Source organism: Pongo abelii, chromosome 15 (assembly GCF_028885655.2).
Source record: "Pongo abelii isolate AG06213 chromosome 15, NHGRI_mPonAbe1-v2.0_pri, whole genome shotgun sequence".
In the NCBI taxonomy this organism is placed as follows: Eukaryota; Metazoa; Chordata; class Mammalia; order Primates; family Hominidae; genus Pongo; species Pongo abelii.
The window spans coordinates 60,617,506-60,639,994 of record NC_072000.2 but is presented as its reverse complement, the minus strand read 5'-3'; the positions used below and the strand labels follow the sequence as shown (position 1 = coordinate 60,639,994).

The following is a 22,489-nucleotide window of genomic DNA, read 5'->3' as shown; positions in this document are numbered from 1 at the left end:
AGTTCCATTTGGCCAGTAATAGTTTGAAAAGGATAGGCTGACTCTCAGGCCTGTTGAGAATACATCCCCTGCACTGTAACTACCAAAATAAATGACACGACATATACCCTCCTCTGATATCATAAGCAATGTAAATCTTCCCTGAGGTAAAGAATTTTTATACAATGCTATCAACATGCTCCCTTCTCTTTTAGTGATACCGGAACATATGAAGGATGAGAATATAGATGTTTAATGATAGTGACTTCAGTACTCCTTCTTTATTCAGTAAATAAGACCTAGTTTGACATTTCCTAGAAAATAATTTTGAAATTCAAGCATTAAATAATGTTAAATGGTGTTCATGTTAATGATTTATATTACCTATAACTTTAAATTTTTATATTAATAGGATTCGTGAATTTCAAATAGAATAGGGCACTTTAAATACTATGCTATTAAATCTAAAAATCATTTACTTTAATAGCCTTAAAAAAGAAAACCCCAGTTCCCAGAAACCACTAACTATATTACAGCCTTAGAAACACAGATGTACACATTAATAAAATGACTACTATTTCATATAAATGAAATGTACTAGATTAAACTCCCCTAACATAATGCATGCTTAAAAATACTCCTTAAGGGGACAATACATAAATAAATACTTACAGAAACAACTGCCACAATCTTACTATTTTTAATTCAATAAACTACAGTGACACATACGGCTTTCAATGTGCTGTTTTACTCATATGCTTTCTACATTAGAGCAAAGCAAATATAAATGAGTTCTTGCCAACCATTAGGAAAGATTGACAAAAAATGCAGTGTTAATGACATCTTACAGCTTTTAAAAGCAAGAGAAAGATGCAAGAAAAGCAAAAATTACATAGTAATTGGAAACAACGAATAAATTGGTCTTTCAATCTAAGTCATGTTTACTGAAAAAAATGGAGCTTTTTACATCAACACATTTAAACATAAATTTGCTTTTGAAATAAAATCTTTGTTTAAAAGGTACAGAAGGTCTTTATGTCCACCCCAAGAGCTAAATATAGTGAATGCTATGTGAACAATTACCTGAAAAAAACCTAAACCTGTTAAAAGAATTAATTTACTGCACACCAGTCAGCACTAATCCTACATGTACAGTAATGGTCTCTCAAGTGATGGGGGAAAGAAAGAATAAAACTGTTTCCTGGATCAAAACCCTTCAATATTCAACAACAAAACAGAATGATGATTTGGTTTGTAAATGAATAAAGTAGTGAAATGTCTCCTAAACAAATTCTGATAAGGGAGTCAACCTGCAAAGAAACACATTTACTGTACACTGGGACAGGAAAAAAGCCATCACTGTAATGGTTGTACAAAAACTGCGTCCTGCTGTTGGGTTTATATTCACAGAAGAAAGGTTTTAAAGGTTAAGTTCAGGTCATACAGCAAATGAAATTGTAACAAGCCAGCTGACATTGTATAATGTCTTCTTCCACTCAATCAATAGGCTACTGTTAGTCCTATTACCATAGAGATGGCTTCTCCTTTTTGAAGGGTGTCTATTGTTTGACAAAACAGATTTGCCACTTGAACTAGGTTATTCCCAAATGACATGTACCTTGTCAATTATTTGTATTCAAAATAATGAAGTATTTTCATGTTAAAATTATGTAAGAGATAATATTGTTAGATCCCTTTTCTGAAAGAAAGCAACTTTTCCAAAGCACATACTATATCATTAAAACCACTCAAATACCTAATTTAGTCATATTAAGAGATTGAATTTAAAGCACATGTCAGCAAGTATAAAATATATCATTAGCCATGCATATTAAAAGAAAAGCGTTATAGGCTAGTGTGCTAATCTAAACCATTATAATCAATCGTAATAATTAATAAAAGCTATTTTTAAAGAAAAGTACTGTCCAGAGCTATCCAGATTCTGTAAATTTTTAAGATTTTTATTTATGATTTTTACAGTGGTTCTCATATGGAATGGTATCAACAATTAATAATATTGAAAAACACAGAAAAGTTTTAGAAAATGAATCCCTTTACTTGCACAAACAGCTATTTATAGCTACATAACATTTAAATATATGTATATGTTACATAAAAGATCTAAAATACAGACTATCAAAATGAATATATTAGTCTTCTTTAAATGTTTTTGTTCTAAAGTATCTTGTGAAAATTAATAATGTACTCATTCAATACAGAACAAGGAAGTTCCCGTTCAACCTAGATATTTAAAAACAAAAAACACTTTTTCTCTCAGTGGAAATACTGACAGATTCTTAATTACAAAAGACTCAGAAGGAACAATTCTAATAAAAATTATCCTAACCATTGAGAAAAAGAAAAATATTAATAGTACTAATGAATCTAAGCAGAAACATTATTTTAAATATTTCACAAAGACTAAAATAACAAATTTAGTAATATAACAATTTGGGAAAAGACCAACAGTTATAATACTTGAATCTGAAAGCTGTTTCACATACAGATCAAAAGTAAACTTCAGAGTTATAGTTATACTAACTTTTATCTTTCTATAAATAATTAAAAGAGAATTTAGAATTTAGCTAAAAGTCATTTGTGTTATGACTTTAACACAAATAAAAATATTGGTCTCCAAAAAAGACATTTGAAATTGTACCTATTCAAATTATATTTACCTACAGAAATCATTTGTTTTATAATAAGACATGCAAAAGTTTTTAGAAGAAGTGTTTTAATTTGGTTTTTCCTTTTGCAGAAAGTGTAATTTGTATTTTTCACTATAATCCTCTTAGGTACAGGATGCACTGAGTTAAGAATGAAGGAGACAGAAACATCAAAGACAAATGGGTTACCAGCATTCTAAACTAATGACCAATGTTTTAAAAGCAGGGTAGCCTTCCAAACTAAGAAAGTCTTCTATCAATGAATTACTTGGGATCTAATTTGCCTACCTTTCCTACAGCCATAACGGAGCAGAGTGAAACCTTACTAAAACCACATCCCAAATTGATTTCCTCAGTTAATATCCTCATTTCAAAAAGTATACAACATGTTCATATTTAGAATACAATATAATTAGATATTAGCCCTGCACCTGATAGGCAGCTGCCGGTCAGCAATACTGTGAGTAATTAAATGATATTTACCATTTACCAAAAGACGAACCTCATATTGTTGAATTAAACTCACCCATCTGCATCTTCATAAAATGACAAACCTCATTAGTTCTGCCTAATCAGAGAATTGTGATAATGAACTGGTGACACCTTCATTCCATTGTACGAAACAAAACCAACTGTGTAATCATTTGAGGGGTCAAATGCATATGAAATTATTATACATTAAGAAAGTGAAATCACATGTGTTAGGGAAACCAAGCAACAAAAGATTTTTTTAATGTATGTACTTGAGCCGTAAGAAATCTACATCTCCAACTGCTCAAAATTAATTTTAACTAATCAACTACTTTACCTGAAAACAGTGAAAAAAAGTAATGATGCAGCTACTGCTCCAAATAAGCCACAGAGAAGATTGACGCGGTAGGCAATTGAACCAAAAGGAAACAGTGTAATTGCCAGTTTAGCCACCAGCGTGAACAAAGGATAGCCAGGAGGATGGGCAACCTACGGAAAAATTAGCAACAGTTAGAAGGTTTTCATCTAGGAAAGGGAAGAGTCACACAGGCCTTAATTGAAAAGTAGCCCTTTTCTCAAGCAACTATAAAGATTAGGCACCAATGACTAAATGTTTGAATAGTGGTTTTCTATTGTAATCCTCTTGAGGCAATACAAATAAATATTTTCTTTAGTGGATTTGGCAGCGTCTATCACATGGTGCGTCACCCAGAGAAAGGGTGACATATTTCATTGTCAGTTCTTAAGCAGTTTGTTCTCTGGGTTCACAGTACATTAGGGTCATTTAAAAGGCTATTGAAAAAAAGCAGGTTCTGAAATATCGTTATTGGTTAGAAAGTTGAAAGACCACACTGCTATCGGATTACCACCACGCTGACAGTCGTAAGGTCTTGCCTAAAGGGATCATGCACCATAATAAAGTTTATTAAATAATAAACTTATTAAAACTGTTAACCCGATTTATTTTATTCTCCACAGCTTATACAAAATTTGGGGTGATAATAAGGCAGCTACTGTATATATAGTAAAGGCTTTGCTTTATAATTTAGTTTAATTGGATTTAAAACTTAAAGTAAATTGTCACGTACTGTACTTATAAGTTACTAAAAACTGGGGTTTGAAAATAAATTAATCTACTTTACTCCATGCTTAATTAAACTTTCTTAATTCCTAAAACTGTTAATGAGAGCATTGATTAAACAATAAAACTAATACTTACTCCAAGCTCATGTGCGGCTGTGATCAGTTCCCCTGTGAAAAAATAATGTAAAACCAATAATTACTATTAGAGAATGACACTCCTCCAAAGTTTTCAAAATCCAAATGCTTGCATTGGGGTTTTGCATTAATTTGACTGGATAAAACTGTAAATCTGTAGAGATTTAACAGCATGAAATAGTCTAAGAATATTTTCTCCCTTAGGTCTTATTGAACAAACTATCTTTGATAGTCTTTAACAAGTGGTCAGTGGAAATATAGGTAAATTCTGGTCTTTAAAAAATGCTTATTTTGGCTCTTGAAAGTTGTATCCACTTGCAAATATACAAATACTGTTGGAGCATTAGTGTAATAGGCTTTATTATCCCTCAAGAAATTAGCACGAAAGTCTATAAAGATGCAACCTTATGGTAAGGTAAAATGTGCAGACATCTGAGGTTTGGACACTCCATAAAATGTCCCATACTACCCTAAAACTGGCATTTGGGTATCTTCTCCACATTAATTGCACTGGATATCTTTAAATGATTTCCAAGTGTTTATTAACTCCAGGTTATTTCGGTAAGGTCCTCTGTAAGACATTTTTTCAAACCATTAAATAATATTCTTTACATAGTCCTTTATAGTTCCTCACCATTAGTGACTATTTCTAAAATTATGATGCAGTAATTTGATGCCTATTTGTTAACCTTTTACATATTCAGAGCACAGGGACTATTTCCGACTCATCCCTGTACACTGTAGTACCATACAATGTAAGGAATCAATATTGATGAATGACTTATGAAAGTTACTAGTACCTATTAGGAAATGTACTACTGTCCACTTCCTATCTTTTCATAGATAGCAATACTCTGCTTTTAATTTCTGTCCCAGCTACAATTTAGACCTTTACTCTCTCTGGCCTGGACTATGGCAACAGACTTGACCAATCCTACTTCAATTCATCTTCATACTGAAATCACTTATAATCAACACCTGCCTTCCCCCATGCCCCTAAACACATACACACACACACACACACACACACACACACACACACACAAAAGGCTGGATTGCATCCCTAGTCTAAAATTTCTCAGTGGCTGCTCTCTGCTTACTGAATGAAGTTCAGATTCCTCAGCATGACGTTCAAGCTTTCTATGGTTTCAAGGTCCCTTTTCTAGGCTTATATCCATGAAGCCTATGTTCCCTCCAGCCAAATCTGATTACCCACTGTTTCTCTGGAGTGGTCCTCTTTTGCACCTCTTCTCACTCATTTTCTCTCCCTGGAATATTTTCCCTAGCATTCTCCCCCTAAATCCTTCAAGGCCAAGTTCAATTGCCACCTTCTCGGTAACCTTTCCTTAGACACCTGCTTCCCTAGCCTCCCCATCAGAATTAATCACTTCTTCCTCCTCCATAGAACCTGCTTGAGTCTATTTAGCACTTTAGATGGCCTTATATTCTGGTTGGTTTTCATTTCTCTCTCCCACTAAGTTTAAAAACATTATCCTATCCATTTCACGATCGTGCCAGGATACCACCACCTCTCCCCTCTGGCCACACACAAAGCATCAATTCAAGCCATACACACAGAGGTTAACAAAAAGACACATCACATTGTCATCCTTGCTACTAAGACACCCCAGTCTTAGGTGACTGCATCATGGAAGCCTTATAAGGGCACCTGGAGACAGATTAAGTCAATTACTTGAGGACATTGTTAAGAGATATTCAAGAGCACCTTAGAAACCAGCATATTTTATACCCTAAACGCTTCTTTTTAAATAGTTTATGGTCTCACAATGTCTCAAAGAACTGTTCCCTTTGTTAACTACTGTAAAGGATATGATTTTAGTTTACTCCATAATGGATTAGCTCTTAAGTCTTTAGCTCCAAACTATTTTTGATTTTTTTGTTCTTGTAATCTTTTTGTGACAAAGCCACCATAAGTTCAAAATTTCAAAGGTCACTATTCATTCTCCTCCATTTAAAATGTATTCAGAATTACATTTAACATTAAGAAAAATAGGCTATTTTTCTCTAACTTCTTTTTACCCTGGAAAAGTCAGTGTGCTGTTATTATTTGCCAGAGTTCTGCTGCTATAAAGATAAATCTGGAATGTGACAAACTTTCATCAATTCTTATCAAATGTTAAACTAAAATCGAAATAGAAAAGATGTCCCCATTCAAAGTCTCTAAATGTAACCTTGATACAGATCTAAAGGGAAATACTACTCTTAAATTGATTGTGATAGAGAAGAGGAAGTGAATAGTAAAAAAACCTCGAGCTCCCGAGTTTCTCCCAACCCTTTACACGAAAGGTTCCTCAGAGCTGTGTCTACCTGCATCAGAATTAATCTGCTTTTTAAAAATGATGATTCCTTGCCCATACCTCCAAATTCCATAATCTACTAAGCCCCACTGGCACTGGGGGCTCAAGTGTCCCAGGTAATTCTGAAGTACGTTCCAGTCTGAGAACCACAGCTTTGCTGTCTGCAATACAAACTAATGGCAAGCCCAGAGTTGTCAGCAGATGCTTAACCTTTACAAAAACCAGCTCCCTTTATATCATACTTCTCAATATTAATTAGACTAGACTGTCACACATCACATCTGTTAAAGACAGTATCTTTGAAATAAACTCACGTACAAACTAATTTAGTGAAGGCCAGACTCCTACCCCCTCCCCGAAAAGCCCCACGAGCACTCCACCCATAAATGAACTATGTGTGTCAAGTGGTACAAAGAATAATTTTGGCAAGACCACACAATGTGATGAATCTATGGAGTAAAATGTAAGACTTATCAGGAAGAAGAATACATGCTTTATACTGGTTTTGAGATGTGTTCTGTTTATTGATGAAAATATAATTCATAAACATTCAAGAATAGTACATTCAACATGTAAACACAATTATCAAATATACGATAAAGCAAATTTTCCATATTGGCATATACTTGGAAAACAGTTTATCATTCCCAAAAATGAACATAAAAATATTAGAAGTAACCACTATTTAACATCAAACCAAACAAAATTAAAGCACCTAAAGTTTGGTAACTCAAGCTGAATACACAACTTTATTCTTTTGGGAAAAAATAAAATACAGTATTAATAAAGGCAAGGCAATAATCATGATTTTAAATAAATTTTAAATATCACTACATATGTGATGGTGGATTTAGAAAAGAATTTCATGAAATGTTTTGACGAAAAGTAGAGGTTAAGGGGGCATATTGTGAAGTCAACATACTTGGGTTCTTTTCCTGATTTCTCTACTCTGTGTGACTTTGGGCCTTAGTTTTCTCATTTATAAAAGGAAAATAATAATTGCACCTACTTCTAAGGGTAGCTGGTAGGGTTAAAACAACAACCCATATAAAGCACTTGGAACAGTGCCTGGCACATAGTAAGTGCCCAACAAACGTCAGTTATTATAAATCTCACTCCCATCCTTCACACTCAACCAACCATAAGTAGCTGTCAATCTTATTTTTTTACAAGTAACAGAACTACCTAACCTCTGAATAATGCTCTCCAGCACCAAAACTCTCACAACTATAAAGTTACTTCCATTATGAAATACCAATCTTGGTAACACGGTACAGAAACTCCCTACTACACGAATGAAACACTATCCCTACTTGTGCAACAGGACCTGAAAGAAAAAAGGTAACAATTGGAAGATGGAACATCAAGGATCTTCAATGTGGTAGGCAGCCCTAAATATGATCGCCACTAATCCCCAACTCCTGGTATTCTCACCTGTGTAATCCTTCCCCCTTGAATATGGGTTGGGTTTACTAACGAAGTTCCAGGAATAAAATGGAGAAGTGGTATATCACTTACAGTATTAGGTTACAAAATGACAGAGGTGTCGGATAGACAGGTGTCCTTCATCTTTTTCTTGACAGAAGTCAGTTAACTTATGGAGACCCACATAGCAAAGAACTAGATTGCGTTTCTCCCCAAATTGAGCCTTAAGAAGACCGCAGCCCCATCGCACACCATGACAGCAACCTTGTTCTGAGTACGAGCATCTAGCTTAAACGGCATCCAGATTCCTGATTTACAGAAACGGGAGATTAGATAAACGTTTGCTGTTTAAGCTGCTCAATTTGAGGATCACCGGTGATGCAGCAAAAACTGCTTCTTCAGTCCATAGGTTCACCACCTGAAATTACAGCACTATTCTGACACAATTACTGGCCATGATATGGCATTATTGAATCCAAAAACAAAACATGGATCTTGTTTCTTGCATCAAATACAAAACAATTAGTGTGATTTAAAGGGCCAATGAGTCATGCTTTTCTTTTTCACAGAAACAGCCGCACCTGGCTTCCACCTTTTTAAAAGTTCTCCTGCAATTATTCTGCATGGCTATCTCCTTCTCAATATTCAGGTTTCAACTAAACCACCACCTCTTCAGAGGTCTTTCCTGAATAGCCATTCGGAAGGACCCACTACTTACCCCCACTCTCAATCATATTTCCCTCCTACTTACTGTCTCCACAACTTATCACCAGTTAATATGCTGTTTATTCATTAACTTGTGTATTGTCTAACTGCACTGGAACACTCGCAATTATCTGTTCGCCAATACTGTTCTTTTGTTTGAAACATAATAAGGACTCGGTGACTAACATCTGTGGACTGAAAAAAGACTGAAAGTAAATACTCAGGACCAGGAAAAAAGATCTGGGGAAGTGGAGAGGTCGATAAGCCCCACCAGGCGAAACCAACAATAAGCCCCATCTCGAAAGCCTGAGAACTAAAGAAACCACAACGACAGGAATGGAAACAGAAGTGGGCTCTGGAACACACAATAGAGCGCTGTGCACAGGCGGGCGGATGGAGGCCCAGAGCTGGCCAGACCGAATGCCAAGAGCAGGGGCCAGAAGCAGACCCTGCCCGTTCTGGGACCAGGGGAGAGGGACAGAAGGGGCAACCCTGCGAGTACTTTACCGGAGTCTCCCCCCGGTACCGAGGGGGGCAGGGTGAGGGTGAACACTGCGGCCACGGCAGCGAACACGGCCATGCCGCCGCGGATGCCCCCGGAGTGCCGCAGCCCCACTCCGACTGCCCGCCCCCGGGCCTGGCCCCTGCCGTCGCCATGGGGACTCATGGGCCAGTGGCGACCGAGGGAGGAGAACACGGCCGGCCCAAAAACCCGGTGCGACACGTAGCTCCCCAGACAAGAGACGAGCGGAGCTCGTGCGGCGGCCACGAAGGCTTCCGGGTCGAGCCTCCGCGGGTTGGACCGCACCTTTCTCCGCCTGAGCGCGGGGAGAAGAAAATGCCAGGCCTCCCTTGAGCCAGGCCCTGGGAGTTTTCCCGCAGTATACCACGCATTGGCGTTCACCTACTTATAATGTGATTTAAGGTTCCTAATCACCGGGAGAGCTTTCCCTTTAAAAAGCAAGCCCGGCCACAGGCCTACCGTCTCCATGGCTATTCCCCCTTTTATACTGACTTGGTTGGGTCTGACAGAGACCAAAGCAACGTCGAAAACCGCGAGCGAGGAAGGGCTGCTCCTGCCCCCTACGGTGCGGGGTGGAACTGCACAAAAGGGCCACGATCAGCCAGGAGCCGCTACCTGTGCTAAAACAAAGGGTGGTGTATTTACCGTATGTGCAAAGTAAGCCAATAAATACATTAATCGTAATTATGTATTTATTACGATTTACTACGTTACTATGACTAATTACAATAAGTCTGTGTGCTACTTATTAAATCACTGAGTAATTTTTAGAGAGATTAGAATATGCTAGTGCGTCTTTTTTTTTTTTTCATTCCATAGCATAATGAAAACTCTGTAGATGAGTCGGGAAATTTGAGTTCCTGTATTCATGCAGATAACTCAAACCATGATAAAGGTGTCTCCTAGTTTAATGAAGAGGAGTGTTTTGCGGAGCTTTCAACACAACAAAGTGGAAAATGAAATTGAATCACCATATTTTACAATGAGCTGTAACGCAAAAAAACGAATCGGGGCTGTTAATAGGACAACCACATAACAGCGCAGTTAAGCTTGTTAAGCTTATGTTTTATTATTAAAGCAATTATCCTGGAGTGGGAGGGGAGGAGAGCAACCCACATAGAATATATCTCAAAGACACACTGAAAACCAGTGACAATCTCAAATGTGTTACACGCAATTTGATAGGGACACAGTGACTAAACTATAGAGTAACATATACCTACCTTGACGGTCATGGGGCCAGCACACCTTAGTCTTTTCCAGGTACTTATACAATTTCCAGCCTTTTCCAGGTAATTTCTCATTTGTACTGTGAGTTCCTGGAGAAGAGGGGCTGTGTGGTAGAGTGCTTCTAAAATGGCTTCCCAGATATCCCTGCCTCCTCACTCACTTCCTGTATAAGCTGCTCCCCTTATGTGTGAGCTTAACCTAAGGATTGGCTTCTATCAATACAATAAGGCAAAAGTGATGGGTGTCACTTTCAAGATTAGGTTATGAAAGACTAACTTTCATCTTGCTGGCACTCCCTCTTGTCCTCTCACTTGTTCTCTCTGATGAAGCCACCTACCATGGTGTAGGCTGCCCTGTGGAAAGGTCCACATGAGAAGAAACTGAGAGGGGCCTCTAGCCAACAGCTGGCAATAAACTGAGACCCTCAGTCCAACAACCTTAGAGGAACTGAATCTAGGCAATACCATGTGAGGGAGCTAGGAAGTGAGTCCTTCCCCCACATAAGCCTTGAGATAACTATAACTCCTGTCAAGACTTGGATTGCAGCCTGTGGATGACCCTGAAGCAGAGGACCTAACTAAACCTCATCCAGACTGCTGTCCTACACAAACTGCGAGATAATAAATGTTGTTTTAAGTTGATAAATGCAGGGTAATTTGTTAGTTATCAGCAATAGGTAACTAAGATAGGCTGTCTTCTATTTCTTTGCTGAAAGAACATGCCAATGAGTAACCCTGACTGGGTCAATCATATACTACTTCTTTCTTTTTTTATGCATTTCACTTTTGCTGACCAGTTTTATTTAAAATTTTTTATTTTGGAGGGGAATAATTATTTGTCCATGTTTGGGAGGTAGAGATCAGTGCTGGAAGTACAAATTTAGGAGTTGCTCGTGTAAGGATGATATAAATGGCTAACTTGATAAGGGGATAGTGTAGACAGAACAAGGTTGAGGTCTAATGTCAGCCCATATTTTCATTTAGGGAATGGCTGGAGAAGGGGAGAGAACAGTGTAAGAGAATGAGGCATCACCAGAAGCTGAAGAAGAAAAGTCGATGAAGTATATGTGGTCAGGATGTTACAGAGAGGTAAAGGACAATGAAGAGAGGCATGTCTAGATTTTGTGAAGCTCAAGTGTATAAAACTTGGAGAATTATATGTAAGCAAACTGATATAAAACTGCAGATACAGAATTAGGCACAAGATATTGGAAGACGCCTGGGCTAGAGAGGAACTGTGAGGCCTAAGCTTCATGAGCTTCATGGTTGTTTTCCTTTGAAGATTAAGGACTTCCAGTTCTGTTTGTGTCTGACTCTACCTCTCAGTAAGCATCTGACTATTCCTTCCTCCCCAGAATTATTTTCTTTTCTGGCCTTCATTGATAGCACACTCTTTGGTTTTCCTTTTATCAGTGGCCTCCCTGCCCTGGCTCTGCTTCTGTCAGTCCTCCAAATGCTGGAGTATTCCTGGGCTGTTCTAGACTTTTCTGTCTGTCTTCTTTCCCGAGATGATCATACCGAAGCTTTAAAGGGCAACTATGGGGCAATATTTCTCAAAATTTTACCTCCTCTGCTTCTCTTTTTTAGCGACCGATTATTTTTAAAAACCCAACTGCCCCTGACCTCTCCATTTCTATGTCTAAATAGCCTGTCAAACCTGATGGAATTTGTCTAATTTCCACCATATTTAAAATGATGCCTGGCACAAAATGGATGCTAAACAAATATTTATGTAATAAATGAATACATGAACAATCAGAGATCATTGATATACCCATTAGGGATTGTATTTAGCTACTAGTGACAGATCCTGCTACAGTGTCTTAAACATTAAAACAATCATTCTCTTATATAAAAGAAGTCAGAAGTCTGGAGGAAGTCAGTCTACCACTGGCTTGGCAACTCCCTGATTCCACTAGCGACAAAGCTGAAGTCCTCATATCTTTCTGCACCATCCCACTCAGCTTGCGTTCTCAAGGTCATCTATTGATCCAAGGTGGCTGCTAATGCTCCAGACATTACATCTGTTCTTGAGGAAGAAAAAGAAAGGATGGGAAGAGAAAGGCCTGCTCCAACTTTTTAAAAAAAGAGCGCTCAAACAGGCCCTTCCATGCTATTCCACAATTTTGCTACATCTAATTGGCCAAAATTGAATGACAGGTCACTCCTAGGGGCAAAGGATGCTGCGAAATGGACTTCTCAGCTGGACAGTTTGCCTAGAATTCTATTACAAAGGAAGAAGGGGAGAATGGATACTGAGGGGCAACTAGTGGGCTCTGCATGTTTGGATTTGGTGGCCTGGAGGTATTTGAACCTTGAAAGTTCAAGAGGTCAGCTTCAGTAGAGTAGTGGACATGGAAACAAGGTACTAGAGGGCTAAGAAGTGAGCAAATGGAAGCCATGAAAATAGAATACATTTGCAAAAAGTCTGGCAGTGAAGGGAAAGAGAGAAATAGCATGAAAATTCACAGGGATCGAAGTGTCAAATGAAGATTTTTCAATGTCTTGTTTTGTTTGTAACTCAAGGGAGTACTTGGAGAGAGATAGTGATGAAGTAAAGATGTACAGGTTATTGGAGAGGATGGGACCGAGGAGGACAGAAGAGAAGGGTTGAAGACAGAAAATGTTAGAGATAAAGAGAGAGACCTCATGATGTCTCTCTTTACACATGATGTGTAAACATGCAATGGTTGGGCTTGATCCTGAGGCAGACCAATAAGACATACAAGGAGTATTGATTTATTGTTTATGCTCTACATCATTCTATGATGGCTTAGAGTTAGCGACTATAATACAAACCATAAAGCAGAAAAATATGTAAATAATTTGGGATTCATCCAGAGAAACAGAACTAGTAGGAGATATGCATGATACAATTTATTGCAAGGAATTGTCTTATGTAATTGTGAGGGCTGGCTAAGTAACTCTGAAGCCCATAGCACAGGCCATCAGGAAGGGAAGACTGGAACTCTTGGGCATGGCAGAAAGCTGTTGAACACAGGTGGAAGTTTTTCTTCATCAGGGGACCCATATCCCTGCTCTTAAGGCCTTTCCACTGATTGAATCAGGCCTACCAGATTAACTATGATAATCTCACGGTTTTGAAGACAACGGAGGCTGGGCGTGGTGGCTCATGGCTGTAAACCAAGCACTTTGGGAGGCTAAGGTGGGAGAATCACTTGAGGCCAGGAGTTCGAGACCAGCCTGGCCAACATGGTGAAACCCCATCAATACTAAAAATACAAAAAAAAAAAAGGCACGTGTAGTGGTGTTTACCTGTAATTCCCGCTACCCAGAAGGCTGAGGCATGAGAATCGCTTGAACCTGGGAGGCAGAGGCTGCAGTAAGCCAAGATCGTGCCACTGCACTCCAGCCTGGGTGACAGAGCAAGACTCTGCTTCGAGGAAAAAAAAAAAAAAAAAAGTCAACTGATTATGAACTTTAGTCATATCTACAAAATACCATCACAGCAACACCAAGATTCATGTTTGATTGAAAAACTGAGGAATGTAGCGAAGCCAAGTTGACACATTCAAAGAACATCACAGAGGCCAGGGAACACTGAATTAGATATAGAACATCAGATTGACAGAAGGTAAATACATAGATCCGTGGCCCTATGGTACCCTAAATTTGGCTCTGGGGTCTTCCTGGGATTTATGGCCAGCATCTAGCTTCTGTTGAAACCAAGGAAATGGCTCCTCATTATTGCTGAGCAGAGGTGGACATTCCACCTACCTGCCGGGCCTCTACTGCTGCCTCCCTGCTGCGAGGTAAAGGAGTGCCTCATCACTATTCCACTTGTGGTTTCCACTAGCACCACATGGTTATGGGGGTAGGGAGATGGCCTCCTTTTCCTTGGACAGTGGTGAAAGTCCTGACTCTCACTAGGCTCCCTCTGATACTACCCCCCAGAAGGGAGGGAGAGGGGGACCTCATTCTTTCTGGGCAGGGGTGGAAGTCTAAGATCCCCACATGGTCTCCACTGCCACCGTGGAGAAGAGGGGTCTCATTACCACCCAACCAGAATGAAAGTTCTGGCTTCTTCCTTTGCCTTCTTTGACATGACCCTGGTGGCGTGTGGAGGCACCTGGGGAGGGTAGAAGTCTAGGCTGCTCACTCAGCCTTCCTCATGGTTTATTCTTTGGTTTTGGCTACAGTAGAGTGATTGTTTTCTAAATGTATTTGTCTTGCCCCTTTCTTGGTCTTTTAGCTAGAGGGACGAGGCTTTTTGTTGGGGCTTTTTTTTTGTCTGGGCCCATTGGCATCTCTGGGTTGCTAGCTTCTTTAGCAACCAATCTGTGATATAACGGGGGAAAAGAAGTCCAGGGACCTCACCACTCTGTTGTTCTTCAGATTTCAGAGCTCCTGCCTCAGCTGCCTTTTTTTCTTCACATTTTGAAGTCTCATTATCTTTGTTTTATATATAATGTCCAGGGTGTTTAGTTGTACTTAGCAAGAAGAATTCAAAAAAATACCTATTTCATCTTTCTGAAAGCAAAAGTCACTCCTCTTTGTTTTATTCTTTCTGAGCATTCAGAGTAGCTTCACAGACATTAATGCACTAAAATTCACCTACAAATTACAATTTAGATGTCTAATTCCCCCAAACCCCACTTGATATAAAGTCAATGTCTTAATATTTCTAATATCAGCGAAATTTAAGGTTAGCAACTTTAGACTAGAAATTGGATGTCTAGAATACCACGCAGTAATCCATCTACAATAGGAAAATGCAAGAGATACAAATATCCCTGACAAATGCCTCAGAATAGTAATTTTAAACATATAAATGTATTAGTAACCAAAGGAATTTGAAATAAAAATAAACGAACGACATTTCCACCTTTCCAATTGTCAAAGGTATTTAATAGATACGGGGGATTGGTGATAAGGGAATTTGGTATAATATTTTAGAGGCCAATTTATCTATGTGTATCAAAAATTTGTAAATATATTCATATAATATGACCTAGAATTAATTGTAAGTAAATATTTGTATACATCTTTAACTTTACTAGTAATCAGAGAAATGCAAATGAAAACCACAATGAGATACTACACACCTACTAGGTTTGCAAAAATTGAAGTCTAACTATATATGATGTTGGCAAGTGTTTGGTACAATAGAAATGTTACCAGGAGTATAACCACTTGGAAACCACTTCCAACCACTTGGAAAACAGACATTTCTAGTAGAGTCAAAGGTGTTTAGAGTCTGCCACTCAGTAATTCCACTCCAGGTTTACACCCAGAGAAGCCAGGAGACACGTACAACATGTCCATAGCGATGTTGTTCATAATAGCCCCCATACAGGAACAGCCTCAAACATCTATCAGTGGCAGAATAGAGAAATAAATCCTCTCGTATTCATACAATAAAACAGTATACAACAAAAAGAATGAACAAACTATAGCTAGCTACCATGGAAAAATCTGGGTGATTCTCACCAACAAAATATTGGGCAAAAGGAACAAGTTATGATAGAACACATGTGGAAAGATTCTAGTTATTTATTTACTTATTTATTTATTTATTTATTTATTTTTGAGATGGAGTTTCACTCTTGTTCCCCAGACTGGAGTGCAATGGCGTGGTCTAGGCTCACTGCAGCCTCCATCTCCTGGGTTTAAGTGATTCTCCTGCCTCAGCCTCCCAAGTAGCTGGGCTTACAGGTGTGTGCCACAACACCTGGCTAATTTTTTGTATTTTTAGTACAGACAGGGGTTCACCATGTTGGCCAGGCTGGTCTCGAACTCCTGACCTCAGGTGATCCACCTGCCTCAGCCTCCCAAAGTGCTGGAATTACAGGTGTGAGCCATAGTGAAACTAAACTATATTGTTTAGATATGCACTGTGTATATATAATATTATATATGCTATATATGCACAACGTATATCTAAACAATAGGTATACATTGAAAAATTGTATACTATATCATATATCTCTCTATATATATCTCCATAGGGTTTAAAACTATAAAGAAAATAAAATCAAGATTGCAGGTGTTGGGTTAATAGTACCTCTGCAGGTAAGTAAGTGGGAGCTGTGATCAGAGAGGGGTACATATGGGCTTCGACGTACTGTCAATATTTCTGTTCTTGATTTGGGTGGTGGTCACATGGGTATATTCTTTATAATTATTCTTTAAACCATTTAAAAATGCTTTATGCACGTTTCTATCTATATATCACATATTTTTCAAAATAGCTAGGAAGGAAGATTCTGGAGTTATCTAATGGACAGTATTGTAATGAATACTTTCTTTCTTTCTCTTTTCTTTTTTTCAGACAGGATCTTGCTCTGTCACGCAGGTTGGAATGTGGTGGTGTGATCATGGCTCACTGCAACCTCGGCCTCCCGAGGCTCAAGTGATCCTCCCACCTCAGCCTCCCCAGTAGCTGGGACTACAGACATGTGCCACCACACCCAGCTAAATTTTGTATTTTTTTGTAGAGACAGGATTTCGCCATGTTACCCAGGCTGGTCTTAAACTCCTGAACTCAAGCAATCCACTCACCTTAGCCCCACAAAGGGCTGGGATTACAGACATGAGCCACCACGCCTGGCCTGTAATGAATACTAACCAGAATGTTACCCTGAGTTGACATGAAATAACTCATGAATTTTCCTACATCTTTTTAGTGCCATTTAATATAAGTGATTATGTGGAAGTGTTTTCTACTCAAGGAAAATAGATTTCAGCATGAAAGTAAATTTTCTTTCAATATTCCTTGCGGTAATCTAATGTAATCGAGTACTAAACTCTCTCCTAAAACCAATTTACTTTTCAGACATAAACTTTATGAATTCTGTTCCAGATCTTTGGCCAAAAAAGCAAAACAAACAAACAAACAAAAAAACCCACTCAGTTTTATAGTCTGATATTTGTCAGTAATCTTCACAGTTTTAGTAAACCCATTTTTTTTCTAAACAAAACTCTAAGACATCACATAAAAATAAATATTATTTAAAGGCACAAAAGTAAACAATTAGTAAGTTAAAATAACAACTATGAAAATTAGGAGTGAAGGTGAGGATAGTGGCAATGAACTCTGGCACTGGGGAGTCAATAAATAATGTCTTTTTTTTTTTTTTTGAGAGAGAGAGAGAGTCTCGCTTCGTCACCCAGGCTGTAGTGCAGTGGTGCCATCTTGGCTCACTGCAACCTCCGCCTCCTGGGTTCAAGCGATTCTCCTGTCTCAGCCTCCCGAGTAGCTGGGGTTACAGGTGCCCCCACCACGCCTGGCTAATTTTTGTGTTTTTAGTAGAGACGGGGTTTCACCATGTTGGCCAGGTTGGTCTCAAACTCTTGACCTCAGATGATCTACCTGCCTTGGCCTCCAAAGTGCTGGGATTACAGGTGTGAGCCACTGCACCCAGCCTAATAAATAATGCCTTATATTGATAAATCAAGAGATAAATAGCACTAGGGGCACCAGAGATCTACTGTTCAGGGAGGTAATCCTGAGTAGAACTAAAGTCATTAAAAGTTAAAAGTGGTTGCCCCTGAGAAAAGAGGACTAGTGGAGAAGCAAAGAAGGATGGGAGATATTGCTTACATTATAAATTGCTCTGTATTCCTACATGTTTTGCCATGTGCATTGTATTACTTTGATAAAGAGTAGTATGGCCAGGCACCAGTGGCTCATGCCCGTAATCCCAACACTTTTGAGAAGCTGAGGCAGGCAGATCATTTGAGGCCAGGAGTTCAAAACCAGCCTGGCCAACACAGTGAAATCCCATCTCCACTAAAAATATAAAAATTAGCTGGGCATGGTGGCGTGTGCTTGTAATCCCAGCTACTCAGGAGGCTGAGGCATGAGAATCACTTGAACCCGGGAGGTGGAGGTTGCAGTAAGCTGAGATTATACCTCTGCACTCCAGCCTGGGTGACAGAGTGAGACTCCATCTCAAAAAAAAAAAAAAAAAACAAAGAAAAAGAAAAAGAAAAAGAAAAAAAAAGAAGAGTAAAATATTTGGAAATAAGCAAATGAGAAGGAAAAAAGCCAAGCTACAGCTCTTTTGAATTAGACATTATAATGCACGTGAAGAACCTGAAACAGTAGGAGTTACAAAAATGTTTGCCCTAAATGAATTTTCTCCTGTTTAAATTACATTTAAAAATCCTCTTATTTAATTACTATTTTAATTTCTAAATATAATTTTTTCTACATTAGAGAAATTAAATGTTCATAAAGTATTTCAAAAATCTTTGTTCCAGTTACGTGTTATTATGTTAAACTATCCCCCTTGGTGGCATATAACAACCATTTATTATATCTTATAATTTTATGGGTCCAAAATGTATACAGGGCTCAGCTAGGAGATTCTTCTGTTTCATCTAGCATTGACTGGGGTTACTTGATGGTATTCAGATGGCAGATAGGCCAGTCCAGAAAGTCCAAAATGCCTTTATTACATGCCTGATGCCTTGGTAGGGATGGCTGGAATGCTGGGCTCAGCTGAGACTTTTGATCTGAATGGTCCCATGTGGCTTCTCCAACATTGCAGTCTCAGAGTAGTTGAACTAAGTTTTCAGAGACTTATAAGAGGCCTAGGCAGAAGCTGCAAGGTTTTTATGTCTTAGGCTTAGAAGGCACAGAATGTTGCTTCTGCTGTATTCTCCTGATCAGGCAAGTCAGTAAAGCCAGCCCAGATTGAAGGGGAGGGGAATTTGACTTTACCTCTCAAACATAAAGAATTTGCAGCTACCTTTGATCTATACATCCTCCAACAAGACCCGTGATACAAAAATAAAAAATATATGTGGGGCAAATATTTTTTTTCTGCCTGAAGGGGGAAAAAACCATATGTGAATCAGAATTGTGGGAAAATTCAAATCGTTAACTGAATATGCCGTTTGGAAAATAAATATTGTTTGGCCTCAACACTGAAGAGTCTTCTAACAAATATTAAGGTAATATTGTTTCAAAATCTGATTCACTTAATATTTGAATTATTTAGAGTATAAAAGGTTTGTGTTATTTTCAAAATCTTTTTGTTCCATTTCAAGTTCAAAGAATAACGTTTTTACATTAAGTAAGAAAATGATAGTAAAATATATCTATCAGATAGAAAATGAATATTGAATACTAGGACTGTGAATGTATTCAAGTACCTAGCACAGTACCTAGAACATAGTAAGTACTGGGAATAATTTGAAGATTGACTATAGAAGGGACACAGAGAGGATATCTAACCTTGCTAATTGCTTCCAGAAAAGATTACACCTAAACCCCCAACCCTAAGGAAAGTCTCTCCTAACCCAGACCCAAGATACAAACCAAATGACAAAGGAAATGTAAGAGGTATACAATTATAAACGGTAATGTAGAAGGTAATTATGGAACTTATAAAATATTAAGCATTTTCATAGTCATTCAGGGAGCAGTCTGTGTTCAAATCCTGGCTCTGCTAATGTCATTGTGATCTTGAAAGTTCTTAAATTAACTGGCCCCATATGACTCATCTGAAAAATGAGAATGATGACAGTGCTGTCCTCTTAAGTTTTGTGTGAAGATTAAGTAAAATAACAAAAAAGAACAGAACTTGGTACACTGTGAGTCACAATAAATATTAACTGTTATCTAACATTTAGAAGAAATTCTATAGGATATTATTTGAAAATAGGGCAAGTAAAAATGATACCTTTCTACTTCCATTTCAATGGTAACTAGCTAGAACTGAAAATAAATGAGACAGTCAAACTATCCATTTGTGACCAGGACGTGATCTGGGAAGCTTCGCGCTCCCTAGAGACTTAGTCAGCCTTGGATAAAAACTTCAGTTCCGTGGTCTGTGCAAGTCCATACTCCATCCCAATATTTCCAGGAAATCTTGCTGCCTTGTTCCACTCATCTCTAGCTCTTCAATTATTCTGCATAGCAGCTAGGTGTGGTGGCTCACGCCTGTAATCCCAGCACTTTGAGAGGCCGAGGTGGGTGGATCACGAGGTCAGGAGTTCAAGACCAGCCTGACCAACATGGTGAAACCTCGTCTCTACTGAAAATACAAAAATTAGCTGGGTATGATGTCATGTGCCTGTAATCCCAGCTACTCGGGAGGCTGAGGCAGGAGAATTGCTTGAACCAGGACCTGGGAGGCAGAGGCAGCAGTGAGCCAAGATCATGCCACTGCACTCCAGCCTGGGCTACAGAGCAACACTCTGTCTCAAAAAAAAAAAAAAAAAAATTATTCTGCATAGCTCAAACTCAGTCCTTTCTTCAGTTTCCAGAGAAACCCACTGGTTGCAAACAAGCTGATTTCTGAGAGAATGGAAAGAAGAGTGTGTTCAACCAACAACCATCTCCCCAGGTTCCTGCTCACTCTCCCCTGATTTCTCCTTTTCCCAAACTTGCCCTTGCAAACTCTTTCTTCTCCTCTCTTCTGCACAGCATGTTAGTTTACCTTAGGGTAAGCTATCTCTAAACTACCTTTGATGACCCAACATCATCAAGGTATTTAGTTAGTAGAATAAAGGATCTTCCATGTAACAGTATTTACATGCTCTGGATCACAGACGTAGTTAATGATCCAGTACTTGGCTCCTGCTCTAGTACCTGTTCTTCTATCTCATCTTTCCTGCATTGATGTCATCAAGATTTGAAGAAAAATAACCAAGGGATAGGTGTATAACATCTTGATGAGTTTAAAGTAGTTGATAAAATGAATAGTTTCATGCATATGCATACAAATGGCAATTCCACATATAATTAAAGTTTGCCTGCTATGGGCTATGCAGTGAATGGTCTCTGTGCTTATAGCAATGGAGTTCCTGGATGGCGCTATTTGAACATCAATAATCCAAGACCCCAGTGGCCAATGTTGCTGTATGCTAATGCTCTCTCCTTCTCCTTGACCTGAAATTCTTATGATTCGAGTCATTCAACCACACTAAACACTAGAGTTGGAAATGTCTCCAGAAGTGTCAGTTTGCTTGTGATTATCTAATCTTGGAAGTTGGGGAAAAAAAAAAAAGCATAATAGGTGTCAGACTGTATTTTAAGGATTTTCTGAGACTAATACTTTCCTACCCCTTTAGAAAAGAGCCACACTAATTGTTGGGATTTAGAAGAAGGCAAATATTGGCTCAAAAATGTTTCAAGAGTCAAAAGACAAGTTACTGTTTTCACAATCCATTGGAAGAGTGTCATACTTAAATTTATCTTCCTAAGACAGATCATTTTTCATTTGCCTGGGTCTTAGGAGTGAATAAATGAGGGAGAAGCCCTTTACTTCCCACATAACAGACCCCAGTGGGAAACTGGCTTTTCTCTGAAAAATGGGAGTGCCAATAAGAATGGGAATGCAAATGGAGTAGAGAGAGGAAAATACTTCAGTAGGTCGGGGACCCACATACACCAAGGCTTCTGGGACTGGCATTATATCATTTATATTAGATGATGCCATAGATTCGTCCCTACTGTTTGCATCTTCCCACATGGGAAAAGTGACATGCCAACAGTTGAATCCTCGTCTTGGAAGGATATCAAGAGCAAGTCCATAGTAAACCAAAGATATGCTGAATTGAAGACTGTCTGAACATGCAAGACTTCTATCAGGCATTGGAAGGGGAATGGCAAACTGGGCAGGTAATGCCATTCCTAGTGTTTTATTTTTCCACAAACCCAATAAAAGGGCTTTGTTTCTCTGTGGTAATACCTTATGTTGAGTATGTTATTCTGTTGAACCATGAGGTTGGGCTCAGAACATCTGGAATAAGCAGATTATAAATCAGAGGAGGTAGTCCAGGGGACCATTTTGCAAATGTTACTAAGATTCAAATATACTACCCAAGGGACACATGAGAATTTTCTTCCCTGTGTACATGAACAAATACAGGTTTAATAGGTTTTAGAGACTTCATCTTGAAAAGCAATGTCTTAGACACAAGAGAAATACATAAAGCACACGTGTTCATAGAAGTGGGGGAAGGTCGCAAGAGCAGCAG

The 22,489-nt window shown here is 38.6% G+C and overlaps 1 protein-coding gene and 1 long non-coding RNA gene across 13 annotated transcripts in view; one reads left to right on the top strand and one right to left on the bottom strand.

Annotated features, from left to right (window-relative positions):
- TMEM260 (transmembrane protein 260) overlaps window positions 1–9,582 on the bottom strand; it is a 71,780-nt gene extending 62,198 nt beyond the window's left edge. For 10 of the 12 annotated variants that reach the window (XR_008513081.2, XM_054530156.2, XM_054530159.2 and 7 more), the window contains exons 1-3: window positions 9,290–9,449; window positions 4,336–4,367; window positions 3,454–3,605 (exon numbers count right to left, since the gene is read on the bottom strand). Coding sequence is in view for 11 of the 12 variants with exons in the window: in XM_054530156.2 (XP_054386131.1) it covers window positions 3,454–3,605; window positions 4,336–4,367; window positions 9,290–9,449 (344 nt within the window). In the remaining variant the exon portion in view is untranslated. Of the gene's footprint in view, window positions 1–3,453; window positions 3,606–4,335; window positions 4,368–9,289 lie in introns of all 12 variants that reach the window. The other 2 variants (XM_002824772.4, XM_063715874.1) reach the window with 2 other exon arrangements.
- Window positions 9,583–9,641: 59 nt separating this feature from the next.
- On the top strand, window positions 9,642–21,274 carry LOC129049774 (uncharacterized). The gene is made up of 3 exons (XR_008513084.2): window positions 9,642–9,962; window positions 11,519–11,623; window positions 20,767–21,274. It is a non-coding gene; the product is annotated as an uncharacterized LOC129049774 (long non-coding RNA).
- The last annotated feature ends 1,215 nt before the right edge of the window (window positions 21,275–22,489 follow it).